Here is an 18,308-nt window from a genome sequence, read left to right as displayed (position 1 = left end):
CCTCCCAACTGACTTGTCCCTCAACCCTACCGAACCTAACAACCTTGCTCTTGTTCACATTCACTCTCAGCTTTCTTCTTTCACACACTTTACCAAACTCAGTCACCAGCTTCTGCAGTTTCTCACCCAAATCAGCCACCAGTGCTGTATCATTAGCAAACAACAAATGACATACTTCCCAAGCCCTCTCATCGACAACACACTGCATACTTGCCCCTCTATCCAAAACTCTTGCATTCACCTCCCAAACGACCCAATCCATAAACAAATTAAACAGCCATGGAGACATCATGCACCCCTGCTGCAAACTGACATTCACTGGGAACCAATCGCTTTCCTCTCTTCCACATGCCTTACATCCTCAATAAAAACTTTTCACTGCTTCCAGCAACTTACTTTCCACACCATATACTCTTAAGACCTTCCACAGAGCATCTCTATCAACTCTAACATATGCCCTCTCCAGATCCATATATGCTACATACAAATCCATTTGTTCTTCTAAGTATTTCTCACATTCATTCTTCAAAGCAAACACCTGATCCATACATCCTCTACCACTTCTGAAACCACACTGCTCTTCCCAATCTGATGTTCTGCACATGCCTTCACCCTCTCAATCAATACCCTCCCATATAATTTCCCAGAGATGCTCAACAAATTTATATCTCTGTAATTTGAACACTCACCTGCACAAAGAGAAAGATGTGTGGTAATAAAAAGATTTTGACTGATAGAAGTGAAGAAGGTTTGCTGCAATGGTCTGGACATGTGGAAAAAATGAGTGAGGAAAGGTTGACAAAGATGAAATGTGTCAAAAATGGAAAGAACAAGGAGAACAGGCAGACCAAATTGGAGATGGAAGGTTGGAAAGAAAATCATTTTGAGTGATTGGGGCCTGAACATGCAGGAGGGTGAAAAGCAAGTATGGGATGGAGTGAATTGGAAAGGCTGGGGTTTATAATGATCGACATACTGTCAAAGGTCTATGAGGCCTTGACGGGAAACTTTGTTTTCAGTGCATTATATATGACAGCGGGAGAATGGATGTGACAGGATGTGGCCTTTCTTTGTCTGTCCATGGAGCAGCCTCGCGAATGCAAGGGACAACAATCAAGTACAAAAAATGAAATAAAAGCTCTATCAGAGTATTTCAATCACCTATTTGTAAAGGAGAAGTAATTAATGCAACCTAATTTTGAGAACTGTTTTGCATCTTCCACTGGGAAGGCTTAAAAAGTATTATTTCCCCACTGGAATGAATGAAAACCAATAAAACATCACTTAAAAAGTATCTAAGAGAAATGGTTACTGAAAACTTACATGAAGGCAAACAAGTAATATTTCACATAACACAGATAAGAAGTTACTTGTCTTTACATTTAAAAGTTAGTAACAGTTCTGAGTCATCTTTAAACACTGTCTGGTATTCGCAAGATCATATCTACATTAAGCTTCGCAGTTCTGAATGGATAAAGAAACAAAATATATCATCTTGGCAGCAAGTAGAAAGAATGGAAAGACTTGTTATGACAATCAGAAATTTGTCCTTTCACAATACATTAGGAATATCCAATTCACATAGTCTTAAAAAGTATATATACTGAGGAATATTATGTGCTAATGGATGAAGGAGACAGTAAGAAAAGAAAAATAGGATAATCAAACTAAACAGTAAAGAGACGGCTTACAACGGTCCTGTTGATCTGGATAAATCCAGCTTAAGAGAAAAATATGAGGTCAAGTATTCAAGTTGTCTATGAGTAAAGTAAGTAATACAGTAATATCAGCACAAAGACCCCAGAAACTTTTCAACATAGGGTGCATATATACATATGTAACTGCTCTGTTATCCTTATATTCTAAAGTGTTAAAACTTTCAAAGGCAATTTGAATGACATGCAACTTAATCATGGCAGAAAAAATTACTTTCCTCTATCATTTGGATTTATCTTTAACAGAAAAATAATTCTATTTGCAATTCTGGGATCAGTAATGAGCACAAAACCCAACGTAAAGTACACTTACATCAATAGCATGAAATAATATAAACCTGAAATCTAAGCAAGTTCTAACAGTTAAATGTGATCTTAAAATGTGGCAATGCTGACTTTTCTTCAAAAAAACCTTAGTTATTTGCATTAATAACAGGTCTTGTCTCGTCTTTGTTCTTGAAAATATATCGTCCCAGTTGCCATGTTCAAATAACTCACACAGCTTTAATACTAATACTAATATTCATAATGTATGTCAAGGAATAAAAGTAAATGAACTGATAACTATCCAATTACCATTCCAATAATTTCTGATGCCAGAACTACTTCCCAAAATGAGTCAGCATACAAAATGTAAGTGAACAGTAATCTTACATAAACCTTTTACCTAAATATCTTTTCTGAGTTCTTAGTTCATTATGTGTATAATTCCATACTTCTTTGATTTAATCAGGAGTTATCTTGGTCACCACATCTATACTTACGAGTGCAAGAAAGGTTTTCATCTTCCCTATAGATGAACTTACAACACTTACACTAATCTTTAACAATGCCAAGATCATCCATCTCAGTTTTCTTGAGGAATTAAAGATCATTTCCATCAGACTTTACCATCAAGCGAGATATCATATTCATATCTACAAAGGAAAGACATCATCTCATCACAGAAGTGTCTTTTGACACTATGAACATTTGAATAAACTTCTTCCCTCTATATACAGTAATATACTGCATGAAGGAAGTCTTTTGGCACTTTTGAACATTCATGTGGTTTTCATCCTGCATGGACAATCATGTGCCGCACTATATCACCCTTCCTGGAAAAGGTCTTTTGGCAATGTGAGCATTCATATGGCCTCTCTCCTGTATGAATAATCATATGCTTAACTAAGTCACCCTTCCGGGAGAAAGTTTTATGGCACTGTGAGCATTCGTATGGCCTCTCTCCTGTGTGAACAACCATGTGATGCACTAAATTACTCTTACGGGAGAAGCTCTTTTTACAGTTTGAACATTCATACGGCTTCTCCCCTGTGTGAACACTGAGGTGGGCCATTAAACCACCCTTCTGGGTGAAGGTCTTTTGGCAATATGAACATTCATATGGTTTCTCCCCAGTGTGAACAGTCATGTGTCTCATCAAATTACATTTCTTGGAGAAGGCCATTTGGCAAATTGAGCATTCATATGGCTTTTCTCTTGTATGAACTGTCATATGGTCCATTAAATCAACTTTCTGAGGGAAAGTCTTTTGGCAGTGTGAACATTCATATGGTTTCTCTCCTGTGTGAACATCCATTTGCTTCACTAAACGACTCCTTTGGCAGTAAGAACATTCATATAGCTTTTCTCCTGCCTGAACAGTCATGTTGCCCACCAAACTATTGTTATGGAAGAAAGTCTTCTGGCAACATGAACATTTGTATGGTTTCTCTTCTGTATGAACAGTCATGTGTCGCACTAGATGACTCTTCTGGGAGAATCCTTTCTGGCAATGTGAACATTCATATGGCTTTTTTCCTGTATGAACAGTCATGTGCTTCCCTAAATCACCCTTTCGAGAGAAGCTCTTTTGGCACAGTGAACATTCGTATGGCTTTTCTCCTGTATGAATTGGCATGTGCTTCACTAAGGTACTCCTCTCAGAGAATGTCTTTTGGCAATGAGAACATTCATATGGCTTCTCTCCTGTATGAACGGTTAAGTGCCGCATTAAAACTCCTTTCCGGGAGAAGGCCTTTCGGCACTGTGAACATTCATATGGCTTCTCTCCAGTATGAACAATCAGATGCTGCACTAAATGACTCCTCTGGAAGAATGCCTTTCGGCAATGGGGGCATTCATATTGTTTCTCTCCTGAATGAACTATTATGTGCTTCACTAACTCACCCTTCCGGAAAAATGTCTTCTGGCAATGTGAACAGCCAAATGGCTTCTCTCCAGAATGAACAGCCATGTGCCACACTAAAGCACTCTTCCAGGAGAAGGTCTTTGGGCAAAGTGAACACTCATATTGCTTCTCTCCTGTGTGTACAGTCATGTGCTGCACTAAATGACTCTGCCTGGTGAAACTCTTCTGGCAATGTGTACAATTGTATGCCTTCTTTTCACTCATGTGAACTGCCACGTGCTGCACAAAGTTACTTCTTCGAGAAAAGGCTTTTTGGCACAGTGAACATTCAAACTGCTTCTCACTTGTATGAATTTTCTTACATTCACTAAGTTCACAATGTTGGATAAATCTTTTCTGGCACTGTGAACATCTGAAAGCTCTCTCATCCATGTGTGTGAGGATATTCCCTTTCATGACAGACTTCTTTAAGAATGTTTTGTTGCATTGTGAACACTCCACTTGTTTACTCTCCATCATATATACACCCTTATAAAATAACAATACTGCAAAGCACAGCTACTGCCCCAGAAAGCCTAAGATGCTCAGTGAGTGTACATTAGAGGTGGAGTACATGATCCCAGCTGGTGTGATGGGTAAGACTTATACAAGATCAGTGAATGGAGCACAAATCTAAACTCAGCCCAGGATCAACTGTATCAAGATGAAATGCTCACAGTGCAGTGAAGCACACAGCATCCTCTGGTCGGTCTGAAGCATATTTTCTACTGTAAGTTCATATATGGCCTGATTTTCTGCTCTATCATCTACAGTGACACATCACTGCCTGCAAAACATAAGTCATCCTGGATTACAGTCTACATTCCCCTTAGTCTACTTTATATCACCACTGTTGCAAAGTCTCTGCATTCATATTTTAGTTGACTGTTTACTTCTTTGCATAAAGTCTGTAAAAAGTGGTTAACATTAAGACTTCCCATTTTGTAATCAACATCAATAATCTAACTTTTTCCTTTAAAAAATAATCCTTCAACCACCTAATTGAGACAGGAATGTCTATGTACCTCTTAAGAGTCTTGTCTCTACATACATGATACATCAATCCAGTATTCATGTCAGGGCCTTTTACAGAAAGGGTAATGATTGTAAATAAGAGACACACGGTAATTGTATGAATTTAAGTATGTCAAGTAGTAAGTTGACTTTTGAGAAAGAATGAACTGCAAAATGTCTTACTACCATAAAATTAGAACTTTCATTTTACTAACTACCATTAATAATCCTTGTCATAGAGAAATGAAACCAATTATATTTTGATAAATATATTGAAAAGGTTAATTGTACTAAACATGAGCTATGGTCCTTCTCATTATGGGAAATCTTTTCCTTAGGTTCTTTTAACTTTGTATTTATAGTTTATATTTCATTTTTATCCTAATGTCACTTCAATATTGTTATCAATGGTGTCCCTACTGCTTCTATTGTCACTGTTGCTGAACACTATCATTTTTCCTTCACTGTTGTTATCAATGCTGTCCTTACTGCCTCTATTGTTATTGTTGCTGTATACTCATAAGCTTAATTCATTATCATTATCACTACAACCCCTTACTGTCACTTCACTGCTCTTATCACTGGTGTTCCTACTGCCTCAGTTCTTAGTGTTGCTATATATTCTTACAGTTACTTCACTGATGTTATCACTGGTGTTCCTACTGCCTCTGTTGTTAGTTATTGCAAACTCTTACTGTTACTCTACCGTTCTTATCAATGGTGTTCATACTGCTCCAAATATCACTGTTGCTGTATACTTTTACTGTCATTGATGTCTTTCTGATGATGATGATGATGACAATGATGATGATATTGATGATCTAACAATTACAATGTCAGTTATTGATGTTGCTTCAGCTGTTCGTATATGACTATAACTGTTGAATGCTGTAGTAAGGCTCTTCATACTGCTACAACTATTATCCATCGTTCTTGTGCCAGCTTGTCATTCAGGAATGCTTGAAAGCTCATCCTATGTTCTTGTGCTGCCAAAGGCAGAAGAATAAACATTTACATTATTTGTTGAGGGTAACAGAGGGAACACTTGTATCAAGGGCTGTCAACAAGTGAACATAAAAATTTTGTATGCTATGCTTACCATATGAGGTAGTCAATATCAACTGAACCTAAATTTCTGACATTTGGTGTAAACACTAAAATGGGGGGTTATCCTCAACATTATGTATTGCAGACAAGTACAGATGATGTCACTAACATCAAATAATAATGATAAAAAGATGCATACACTTTCAGAGTCAAATTCTAACAACTTACAGAGATGTGTAACTTTAAGTGTTAAAGTTACACATATATGAATACCATAATAATAAGTTAATAATATACAGAAACCTTGCCCCAAATATGAAGCTTTTCAGATATAAATCATGCATTTAACTTCAGTAATATGAAATACTGTTATATGGAGATCACACCCTAAACATAATGATGTATATCTAATTTTATTATTATCAATATTATCATACTTTGTCGCTGTCTCCCGCATTAGCAAGGTAGCGCAAGGAAACAGACGAAAGAATGGCCCAACCCACCCACATACACATGTATATACATACACGTCCACAAGCATACATATACATCTCAATGTATACATATATATATATACACACATACACATATACATATATATGTACATAATTCATACTGTCTGCCCTTAGTCATTCCCATTGCCACCTCGCCACACATGAAATGACAAACCCCTCCCCCGCATGTGCACGAGGTAGCGCTAGGAAAAGACAACAAAGGCCCCATTCGTTCACACTCAGTCTCTAGCTGTCATGTATAATGCACCAAAACCAAAGCTCCCTTTCCACATCCAAGCCCCACAAAACTTTCCATGGTTTACACCAGACGCTTCACATGCCCTGGTTCAATCCAATGACAGCACGTCGACCCCGGTTTACCACATCGTTCCAATTCACTCTATTCCTTGCACACCCTCCTGCATGTTCAGGCCCCGATCACTCAAAATATTTTTCATTCCATCTTTCCACCTCCAATTTGGTCTCCCACTTCTCATCGTTCCCTCCACCTCTGACACATACATCCTCTTTGTCACTCTTTCCTCTCTCATTCTCTCAATGTGACCAAATTATTTCAAAATGCCCTCTTCTGCTCTCTCAACCACACTCTTTTTATTACCACACATCTCTCTTACCCTTTCATTACTTACTTGATCAAACCACCTCACACCACATACTGTCCTCAAACATATCATTTCCAGCACATCCACCCTCCTCCACACAACTCTATCTATAGCCCACACCTTGCAACCATATAACATTGTTGGAACCACTATTCCGTCAAACATACCCATTTTTGCTTTCCAAGATAATGTTCTCGATTTCCATGCATTTTTCAATGCTCCCAGAACTTTCACCCCCTCCCCCACCCTATGATTCACTTCCACTTCCATGATTTCAACCGCTGCCAAATCCACTCCCAGGTATCTAAAACATTTCACTTCCTCTAGTTTTTCTCCCTTCAAACTTACCTCCCAATTGACTTGTCCCTCAACCCTACTGTACCTAATAACCTTGCTCTTATTCACATTTACTCTCAGCTTTCTTCTTTCACACACTTTACCAAACTCAGTCACCAGCTTCTGCAGTTTCTCACCCGAACAGCCACCAGCGCTGTATCATCAGCGAACAACAACTGACTCACTTCCCAAGCTCTTTCATCCATAACAGACTGCATATTAGCCCCTCTTTCCAAAACTCTTACATTCACCTCCCTAACAACCCCATCCATAAACAAATCAAACAACCATGGAGACATCATGCACCCCTGCTGCAAACCTACATTCACTGAGAACCAATCACTTTCCTCTCTTCCTACTCGTACACATGCCTTACATCCTCGATAAAAACTTTTCACTGCTTCTAACAACTTGCCTCCCACACCATATATTCTTAATACCTTCCACAGAGCATCTCTATCAACTCTATCATATGCCTTCTCCAGATCCATAAATGATACATACAAATCCTTTTGCTTTTCTAAGTATTTCTAACATACATTCTTCAAAGCGAACACCTGATCCATACATCCTCTACCACTTCTGAAACCACACTGCACTTCCCCAGTTTGATGTTCTGTACATGCCATCACCCTCTCAATCAATACCCTCCCATATAATTTACCAGGAATACTCAACAAACTTATACCTCTGTAATTTGAGCACTCACTTTCATCCCTTTGCCTTTGTACAATGGCACTATACAAGCATTCTGCTTACCATGAGTCATACATACTTTGAATAACCTTACCAACCAGTTAACAATACAGTCGCCCCCTTTTTTAATAAATTCCACTGCAATACCATCCAAACCCGCTGCCTTGCCGGCTTTCATCTTCCGCAAAGCTTTTACTACCGCTTCTCTGTTTACCAAATCATTCTTCCTAACCCTCTTACTTTGCACACCACCTCGATGAAAACACCCTATACCTGCAACTCTATCATCAAACACATTCAACAAACCTTTAAAATACTCACTCCATCTCCTTCTCACATCACCACTACTTGTTTTCACTTCCCCATTAGCCCCCTTCACTGATGTTCCCACTTGTTCCCTTGTCTTTTTATTCATCTTTTTATTCTCCCTAAAATTTAATGATACTCTTTCACCCCAACTCTCATTTGCCCTCTTTTTCACCTCTTACACCCTTCTCTTGACCTCCTCCTAGTCATTTGCATTATTTCCCTGCAAAAATTGTCCAAATGCCTCTCTCTTCTCTTTCACTAATAATCTTACTTCTTCATCCCGCCACTCACTACCCTTTCTAATCTGCCCACCTCCCATGCTTCTCATGCCACAAGTATCTTTTGCACAAGCCATCACTGCTTCCCTAAATACATCCCATTCCTCCCCCACTCCCCTTAAATCCTTTGTTCTCACCTTTTTCCATTCTGTACTCAGTCTCTCCAGGTACTTCCTCACACAAGTCTCCTTTCCAAGCTCACTTACTCTCACCTGGGGTATAGGAGAAAAAATTTTACCTCTGTATTCCCTGTATGTCATAGAAAAATTACTAAAGGGGTGGGAGCAGGGGGCTGGAAACCCTTCCCTTCTTGAATTTCATTTTCTAGAAGATGGAACAGAAGCAGTCAAGTGGGGAGTTCTCATCCTCCTCAGAGGCCCAAGATGAGAAGAAAGGAGAGATAATGCAGGAGGATATAAACCTGGATGTTCTGGTTGTGAGCAAAACAAAACTCAAGGGTAAAGGTGAAGATGAGATATAAAGAAGGTAAAGCACTACTGCTGGAGCAGATGTGGAGTGTGTGAGAGAGTGTAAGGAAGTGAGCTTTACACTGATGAGGGTAAAAATGAAAGTCGATGGCAAGAGATGGGTGACCTGCTTATCCTGAGCTCCTAGTTTACCACTATGATACATACAATGGCACCTACTCCAAAATTTAGCCATCTTAACTGTTACATGTTGGCTATCTGTAAAGATCTTAACAGATAGCTTGGCTACTGTGGAGATGAAAGTAGATAATGAATATATCTTCCAGCCTACAAGGAAAACTTTTTGACTTGAAGAAGTTCAGGAAAGGGAGATTCTGCTTCAGAATAGGTTTAGCTAATTGTGGGGTTGCAATACAGGATCATGGAAGCATTGTTCTGGTTGGGAATTCCTCAGTTAGGGATCAGGACCAGGAGGTCTGTATCAAGAGGAAGAGGAGGAAATATCTGTGCTTACTTGGTGCTAAATTGAAAGATATTCTCGGGACTTTTGACGACATTCTCTCCAACACTCCCGATGTGTGTTGTCCAGCTCAGGACAAGCAATGCAGTCCATGGGAAACCAGAAGTTTCATTGAAGTCCAGGAACCTTATATGTAAGTTCAAAGAGAGCCATGTGATGATTTACAGCCCAGATATGATGTAAATCCTTGTACCACCAGAAGATTTCTGGGGATAAACAGTAGAACTGAGGCTCTGAAGGGAGGAGGAAGAAAATGTGTTTTGTATGGATTTATGGGATCATTGTAGCCAAGACAGAAGCCTCTTTACCAAGGGTAGACTCCACTTGAATGGAGTAGGGAAAGCCCATCTTAGTATATGTTAGATGAGAATAGAAGGCTCTTTCTTGATAGACATACTCAGCACATAGGAAAACCGAAAAAGAGATTCAAGATATGAGGGAACATGGCAAAATGGGTAAACTAGAGGTCAGACACCTGACACAGGATCGAAACAAGAAAAGTTGGGAACTCTTCGAACACCCAGTGGTCAATGCTCAGGTAGAGAAGGTTATGTCACACGCAGCGTTAGGAGACAGGCCGATATGGGTACATGGCAGGATGTCAGCTGGTACCAGCTTTGGGAATGAGGCAGGTTGGGGAAAAGGCAGAATAGAAGGGCATGAAATGACTTACCAGGTGAAAGCAGGACCCAAGGTAGATAGCAAACAGGACGGGATTGTTCAAGTTCAGGCAACTGTTCACGTAGGTGGGCTCCCCACTGCTGTAGGTAAAAATATCAATGAAAAGTCTGTTATGTATCACAATGTTCTATGTTAATTCTCAGAGTTAAGAAAAAACAGTTCTGGTAAAAATCAAAATATACTTGGAATTTCAAAATCGTGGCTAGACATTAGAAATAGAGAATTCCTTGACGAAAATGGAAAATCTGAGTACACTGTATTTAACAATGGTAGGGGGAGATAAAGAATGCATTGCTGTCTTGCTCTATGTTAGAGTTTATCTAAATCCTGTGCTAAAAAATGTTGTTGCTGCTGATAAAAGTGTCTTCATTTTTGTAAAAATCAAAGTTTCAAAAGAAAATAACAGTAGGATTGGTTTATAGTCCCCCAGCAGAGCCACACCAGAGGTAAATAAAAAACTATATGATCATGTAACAAAAATTAACAATAAAAACAATTTGATCATAGTAGGAGATTTTAACATACCATTGTGGGCTTGGTAGTGCCCTATTATACCTAAATGATAAACCCACATGTGAGAAGAATACATTAGATTTAGTTTTAACTACAAAGAAAGAGGCTCACATTGACAATGTTGAAGTCATTGAAAAACTTGGCACAAGTGATGACCGGCATATCGCTTTTGAGACAACTTTCTACATTGCCTGTAATGCTGCTGGCCAACATGATAATCATAAACATATACCTAATTTCAGACTTGCCAATTTTAAAGGTCTTTGCATTGCTCTTGACAGGCAAACTTGGGATGATAATATAAATGAAAGCAATATGGACGAAGCTTGGGAAAGCTTCAGTAAAATGTTCAAAGCAGTGGAGGGAACATCTGTGCCAACAAGCAGAAGATGGTATTTTTCCAATGTGAAACTAAAATTTAACTGTGACATTGTCTGAGTGAGCAATCCATTAGAAGCTCAAAGAGACCAGCTTGACTGAGCAAATTATGCAAGTCTACAAAGAGAAACTAAGACTCATAAGTCAAAGTAAACATTAAAGTGAAGTGTATGTTATTGAAAACAGAAAAAGAAACCAAAGGGAGCTTTATGAGTATGTTAGAAGCAAGAGAATCATTACCCAGTCAATTGGTCCATTAATAACTGAAAATGGTGATTTGGTTCACAAAAACAAAGACATGGCAAAGATTTTAAATGAATTTTGTATCTGCATTTACATGTAAAGATACAAATTATGAATCCAGTTCTAATGCTAAGAGAAGAAAAAATTCTATGACACACAAATATAAAAGTTGAAGCTATAACACCATCACTAAATGAAATGAAACAGCAGGTCTATTCTAGATAAGTAAATCTGAGGATGATGAAAAAAGGCAAAAAATTATAGTTAAAGACCTTGACTTCTCTCTTCAGTGAGTCACTTGCTATGGGTAAAGTTCCACAGGAATGGAAGTTTGACAATGTAACACCCATCCATTTTAAAAAAAGGCCCTAAATCACTGCCTGTAATTATCATCCAATCATCTTAACATCTGTAGTTGGAAAACTTATGGAAACCATCATTCGGAAAAAGATTGTAAACCACTTATACAACCACTACTTCACAAATGACTCTCAGCATAGTTTTCTATGATATTGTTCCATGGGAATAGGGGAGAAAGAATACTTCCCATGCATTCCTCACGTGTTGTAGAAGGAAACTAAAGGGGACGGGAGCGGGGGGCTAGAAACCCTCACCTCCTTGTATTTTAACTTTCTAAACGGGGAAACAGAAGAAGGAGTCACGCGGGGAGTGCTCATCCTCCTTGAAGGCTCAGACTGGGGTGTCTAAATGTGTGTGGATGTAGCCAAGATGAGAGAAAAGGAGAGATAGGTAGTATGTTTGAGGATATAAACCCAGATGTTTTGGCTCTGAGTGAGGCGAAGCTTAAGAGTAAAGGGGAAGAGTGGTTTGGGAATGTCTTGTGAGTAAAGTCAGGGGTTAGTGAAAGGACAAGAGCAAGGGAAGGAGTAGCACTACTCCTTTAACAGGAGTGGTGGGAGTATGTGATACAGTGTAAGAAAGTAAACTCTAGATTGATATGGGTAAAACTGAAAGTGGATGGAGAGATATGGGTAATCATTGGTGCATATGCACATGGGCATGAGAAGAAAGATCATGAGAGGCAGGTGTTTTGGGAGCAGCTGATTGAGTGTGTTAGTAGTTTTGATGCACGAGACTGGGTTATAGTGATGGGTGATTTGAATATTGAGTAATGTGGCAGTTGAGGGAATAATTGGTGTACATGGGGTGTTCAGTGTTGTAAATGGTAATGGTGAAGAGCTTGTAGATTTATGTGCTGAAAAAGGACTGTTGATTGGGAATACCTGGTTTAAAAAGAGAGATATACATAAGCATACGTATGTAAGTAGGAGAAATGGCCAGAGAGCGTTATTGGATTACGTGTTAATTGATAGGCGTGTGAAAGAGAGACTGTTGGATGTTAATGTGCTGAGAGGTGCAACTGGAGGGATGTCTGATCATTATCTTGTGGAGGATAAGGTGAATATTTGTAGAGGTTTTCAGAAAAGAAGAGAGAATGTTGGGGTGGGGAGAGTGGTGAGAGTAAGTGAGCTTGGGAAGGAGACTTGTGTGAGGAAGCACCAGAAGAGATTAAGAACAGAATGGAAAACGGTGAGAACAAAGGACGTAAGGGGAGTGGGGGAGGAATGGGATGTATTTAGGGAAGCAGTGATGGCTTGTGCAAAAGATGATTGTGGCATGAGAAGCATGGGAGGTGGGCAGATTAGAATGGGTAGTGGATGGTGGGATGAAGAAGAATGATTATTAGTGAAATAGAAGAGAGAGGCATTTGGATGATTTTCGCAGGGAAATAATGCAAATGACTGGGAGATGTATAAAAGAAAGAGGCAGGAGGTCAAGAGAGGTGCAAGAGGCGAAAAAGAGGGCAAATGAGGGTTGGAGTGATAGAGTATCATCAAATTCTAGGGAGAATAAAAAGATGTTTTGGAAGGAGGTAAATAAAGTGCATAAGACAAGGGAACATGTGGGAACATCAGTGAAGGGTAAACCTGAAAGTGGATGGAGAGAAGGGAAATGGAGAGGTGATAACAAGTAGTGGTGATGTGATAAGAAGATGGAGTGAGTGTTTTGGTTTGTTGAATGTGTTTGATGATAGAGTGGCAGATATAGGGTGTTTTGGTTGAGGTGGTGTGCAAATTGGGAGGATTAGGGAGAATGATTTGGTAAACAGAGAAGAGGTAGTAAAAGCTTTGCGGAAGATGAAAGCCGGCAAGGAAGCGGGTTTGGATGGTATTGCAGTGGAATTTATTAAAAAAGGGGGTGGCTGTGTTGTTGACTGGTTGGTAAGGTTATTTAATGTATGTATGATTCATGGTGAGGTGCCTGAGGACTGCCGGAATGCTTGCATAGTGCCATTGTACAAAGGCAAAGGGGATAAGAGTGAGTGCTCAAATTACAGAGGTATAAGTTTGTTGAGTATTCCTGGGAAAGTATATGGGAGGGTATTGTTTGAGAGGGTGAAGGCATGTACAGAGCATCAGATTGAGGAAGAGCAGTGTGGTTTCAGAAGTGGTAGAGGATGTGTGGTTCAAGTGTTTGCTTTGAAAAATGGATGTGAGAAATACTTAGAAAAGCGAATGGATTTGTGTGTAGCATTTATGGATCTGGAGAAGGCATAGGATACGGTTGATAGAGATGCTCTGTGGAAGGTATTAAGAATATATGGTGTGGGAGGTAAGTTGTTACAAGCAGTGAAAAGTTTTTATCGAGGATGTAAGGCATGTGTACGTGTAGGAAGAAAGTAAAGTGATTGGTTCTCAGTGAATGTTGGTTTGCGGCAGGGGTGTGTGATGTCTCCATGGTTGTTTAATTTGTTTATGGATGGGGTTGTTAGGGAGGTGATTGCAAATGTTTTGGAAAGAGGGGCAAGTATACAGTCTGTTTTGGATGAGAGGGCTTGGGAAGTGAGTCACTTGTTGTTCGCTGATGATACAGCATTGGTGGCTGATTCGGGTGAGAAACTGCAGAAGCTGGTGACTGAGTTTGGTAAAGTGTGTGAAAGAAGAAAGCTGAGAGTAAATGTGAATAAGAGCAAGGTTATTAGGTACAGTAGGGTTGAGGGACAAGTCAACTGGGAGGTAAGTTTGAATGGAGAAAACTGGAGGAAGTGAAGTGTTTTAGATATCTGGGAGTGGATTTGGCAGCGGATGGAACCATGGAAGCAGAAGTGAATCATAGGGTGGGGGAGGAGGTGAAAGTTCTGGGAGCGTTGATAAATGTGTGGAAGTTGAAAATGATATCTTGGAAAGCAAAAATGGGTATGTTTGAAGGAACAGTGGTTCCAACAATGATATATGGTTGCAAGGCATGGCCATAGATAGAGTTGTGCAAAGGAGGGTGGATATGCTAGAAATGGGATGTTTGAGGACAATATGTGGTGTGAGGTGGTTTGATCGAGTAAGTAATGAAAGGGTAAGGGATGTGTGGTAATAAAAAGAGTGTGGTTGAGAGAGCAGAAGAGGGTGTTTTGAAATGGTTTGGTCACATGGAAAGAATGAGTGAGGAAAGACTGACAAAGAGGATATATGTGTCAGAGGTGGAGGGAACGAGGAAAAGCGGGAGACCAAATTGGAGGTGGAAAGATGGATTGAAAACTATTTTGAGTGACTGGGGCCTGAACATAGCAGGAGGGTGAAAGGCACCCAGGGAATAGAGTGAATGGGAATGATGTGGTATACCGGGGTGGACGTGCTGTCACTGGATTGAACCAGGGCATGTAAAGCATCTGGGGAAAACCATGGAAAGTTTTGTGGGGCCTGGATGTGGAAAGGGAGCTGTGGTTTCAGTGCATTATACATGACAGCTTGAGACTGAGTGTGAACGAATGTGGCCTTTGTTGTCTTTTCCTAGCGCTACCTCGCACACATGTGGGGGAAGGGGGTTTTCATTTCATGTGTGGCGGGGTGGCGACGGGAATGAATAGGGGCAGACAGTATGAATTATGTACATGTGTATATATGTATATGTCTGTGTGTGTATACATATGTATACGCTGAGATGTATAGGTATGTATATGTGCCTGTATGGACGTGTATGTATATACATGTGTATGTTGGTGGGTTGTGTCATTTCTTTCGTCTGTTTCCTTGCGCTACCTTGCTAACGAAGGAATCAGTGACAAAGTATAATAAATGTTCATGTCTGACAAATCTGCTTGATTTCTTAAAGATATAATCAACATGTATGGTGAAGGGAAAGCAGCTGATGTCATCTATTTAGATTTTGAAAAAGCATTCAATAAAGTTCCACTTCAAAGGTTAATAATTAAAGTAAAGATAGGAGTTGTACATCAGTGGTAAGAACTTGCTTAACTAGCCGTAAACAAAGAGTTGTGATTAATGGTCAAGCTTCAGAATGTTTAAATGTAACAAGTGGTGTACCACAAGGATCTGTCTTGGAACCATTTCTCTTTCTTATATATATCAATGATACTGATAATAATGGGCTGCATTGTAAGATATATCAAAATTTGCAGATGATACTAAATTGGGAAATAAATCTACAACAGAAATTGAATGTCTGCAACTTCAAATGGACATAAACACACTGATGGGCTGGGATCTTATGGTGGCATATAACAGTAATGTTTTACATATTGGTAATAAAAATGAAAAGGTAAGTTACAGTATGAATCTTGTAGAACTACAAAAGGTAAACGAGGAAAAAGACCAAAGTGTAATCATCTCTGGCGATCTGAAGCCAAGTAAACAGGGCACGTAAGCAGTTAAAAAGCAAATGAAATTCTTAGATTCACAGGTTGGGCTATCGAATTTAATTCCTGAGAAATCATCCTTACTATTCACACGTTTTATGCGTCCTCATCTCAAATATTGTGTTCAATTTCAATGTCTCTTTATTAGGCAGAATGGAGAGAGTATAGACAAGCTACCAAATCAATTCATGGACTGAGAAACAAATCCTATGGGAGCTAACTACAAGAATTAAATCTATTCAACAGAGAAAACATAGGGTAAGAGGTGATCTTATACAGCCATTGAAAATTATCTAAGGCTTCCATAATCTCAATCTAACGACTTACATGAGGATAGGTTTGTCTCCTTTCACTCATAGCAATGGATACCAACTTGTGGGCAAACATTTTACCTTGAATAAGGCAAAATACTTTTTCTTCAATAGGATTGCTAACATACGGAATGATTTACCAATCTGAGTGGCTGAAAGTAGTACCATAGATATGTTTAATGACACACTTTCAAAATATCTTAATTCAAATCCAGAACTGACATTACACCTCTTTGGTTACATGAAAAGTTTACATATATTTTCAATACTGGAAAAATAATATTTCCCACGTATTCCCCACGTGTCGTAAAATTTGACTAAAGGGGGTGGGAGTGGGGGGCTGGAAACCTTCCCTTCTTATATTCCAATTTCTAAAAGAGCAAACAGGAGTAAAGCGAGGAGTGCTCATCCTCCTCAAAGGCTTAGATTGGGGTGTCTGAAAGTGTGTGGATGAGAAGAAGATGAGAAAAAAGGAGAGGTAGTTTGAAGAAAGAAACCTGGATGTTCTGGCTCTGAATGAAACAAAGCTAAAGGATAAAGGGGAAGAATGGTTTGGAAAAGTCTTGGGAGTAAAGTCAGGGGTTGGAGAGAATACAAGTGCTAAGGAAGAAGTAGCACTACTCCTGAAGCAGGAGTCGTGGGAGTGTGTGCTAGAGTATAAGGAAGTAAATCCTACATTGATGTAGGTAAAACAGAAAGTGGATGGAAAAAGATGGGTAATTATTGGTGCTTATACACCTGGTCATGAGAAGAAAGATCTTGAGATGCAAGTGTTTTGGGAGCTGCTGAGCAAGTGTGTCAACAGCTTTGGTGCACGAGACCATGTATCAGTGATGGGTGATTTAAATGCGAAGGTGAGTTATGTGGCAGTTGAGGGTATAATTGGTGTACATGGAATATTCAGTGTTGTGAAAGGAAATGGTAAAAAGCTTGTGGATCTGTGTGCTGAAAAAAGACTGGTGATTGGGAATATCCAGTGCAAAAAGAGAGATATGCATACATATACATATGTGAGTAGGAGAGATGGTCAAAGGGCATTATTAGATTACATGTTAATTGATAGACATGTAAAAGAGACTCTTGGGTGTTAATATGCTGAGAAGGCAGCTGATGAGATGAGTGATTACTATCTTCTGGAGGTGAATGTGAAGATTTGTAGGGGTTTTCAATTACAAGAGATAATGTCAGGGAGAAGAGAGTGGTTAGAGTCAGTGAACTTGGAAAGGAGACGTGTGAGGAGGTACCAAGAGAGATTGGCAAAAGGTGAAAGCAAATGACATGAAGGGAGGAGGTGAGGAATGGGATGTATTAAGGTAAGCAGTGATGGCATATGCAAAAGATGCATGTAACATGAGAAAGGTGGGAGGTGGGCAGATAAGAAAGGGTAGTGAGTGGTGGAATGAAGAGGTAAAGCTGTTAGTGAAAGAGAAAAGAGAGGCATTTAGACGATACTTACAAGGAAGGAGTGCAAATAACTGGGAGATGTACAAAAGAAAGCAGCAGGAGGTCAAGAGAAAGGAGAATGGATTTACAATGAGGGCGAATGAGAGTTGGAGAGAGAGAGTATCAGTAAACTTTAGGGAGGGTAAAAAGATGTTTTGGAAGGAGGTAAATAATGTGCATAAGACAAGAGAACAAATGGGAAAATTGGTGAAGGGGCAAAGGTGGAAATGATAATGGGTAGTGATGAAGTGAGAAAGAGATGGAGTGAATATTTTTGAGGATTTGTTGAATATGTTTGATAATAGAGTGGCAGATGCAGGGAGTTTTGGTTAGGGTGGTGTGCGAAGTGAGAAGGTCAAGGGGAATGGTTTGGTTAAAAGAGGTGGTGAAAGCCTTGCGGAAGATGAAAGCTGGCAAGGCAGCGGGTGTGGATGGTA

The 18,308-nt window shown here is 39.5% G+C and overlaps 1 protein-coding gene across 2 annotated transcripts; it reads right to left on the bottom strand.

Moving 5' to 3' along the window:
- Nucleotides 1-1,490: 1,490 nt before the first annotated feature.
- LOC139760452 (uncharacterized) lies at nt 1,491-12,322 on the bottom strand. Of its 2 annotated transcripts, XM_071683690.1 has the most exons (3): nt 10,304-12,322; nt 8,820-8,894; nt 1,491-5,885 (listed from the first exon to the last, which is right to left on the bottom strand). In XM_071683690.1, the coding sequence occupies exon 3, from the start codon at nt 4,363-4,365 to the stop codon at nt 2,770-2,772; it is 1,596 nt and encodes a 531-aa protein (XP_071539791.1). In that variant the 5' UTR covers nt 4,366-5,885; nt 8,820-8,894; nt 10,304-12,322; the 3' UTR covers nt 1,491-2,769. The 2 variants fall into 2 exon arrangements, with proteins under 2 accessions (XP_071539791.1, XP_071539790.1); XM_071683689.1 differs by lacking the exon at nt 8,820-8,894 and having other exon boundaries at nt 10,304-12,318.
- Nucleotides 12,323-18,308: the final 5,986 nt, after the last annotated feature.

This window comes from Panulirus ornatus, chromosome 37 (genome assembly GCF_036320965.1).
Source record: "Panulirus ornatus isolate Po-2019 chromosome 37, ASM3632096v1, whole genome shotgun sequence".
Classification (NCBI taxonomy): Eukaryota; Metazoa; Arthropoda; class Malacostraca; order Decapoda; family Palinuridae; genus Panulirus; species Panulirus ornatus.
Note: the sequence above shows the minus strand (reverse complement) of the source record. Positions and strands in the feature narration are given on the sequence as shown.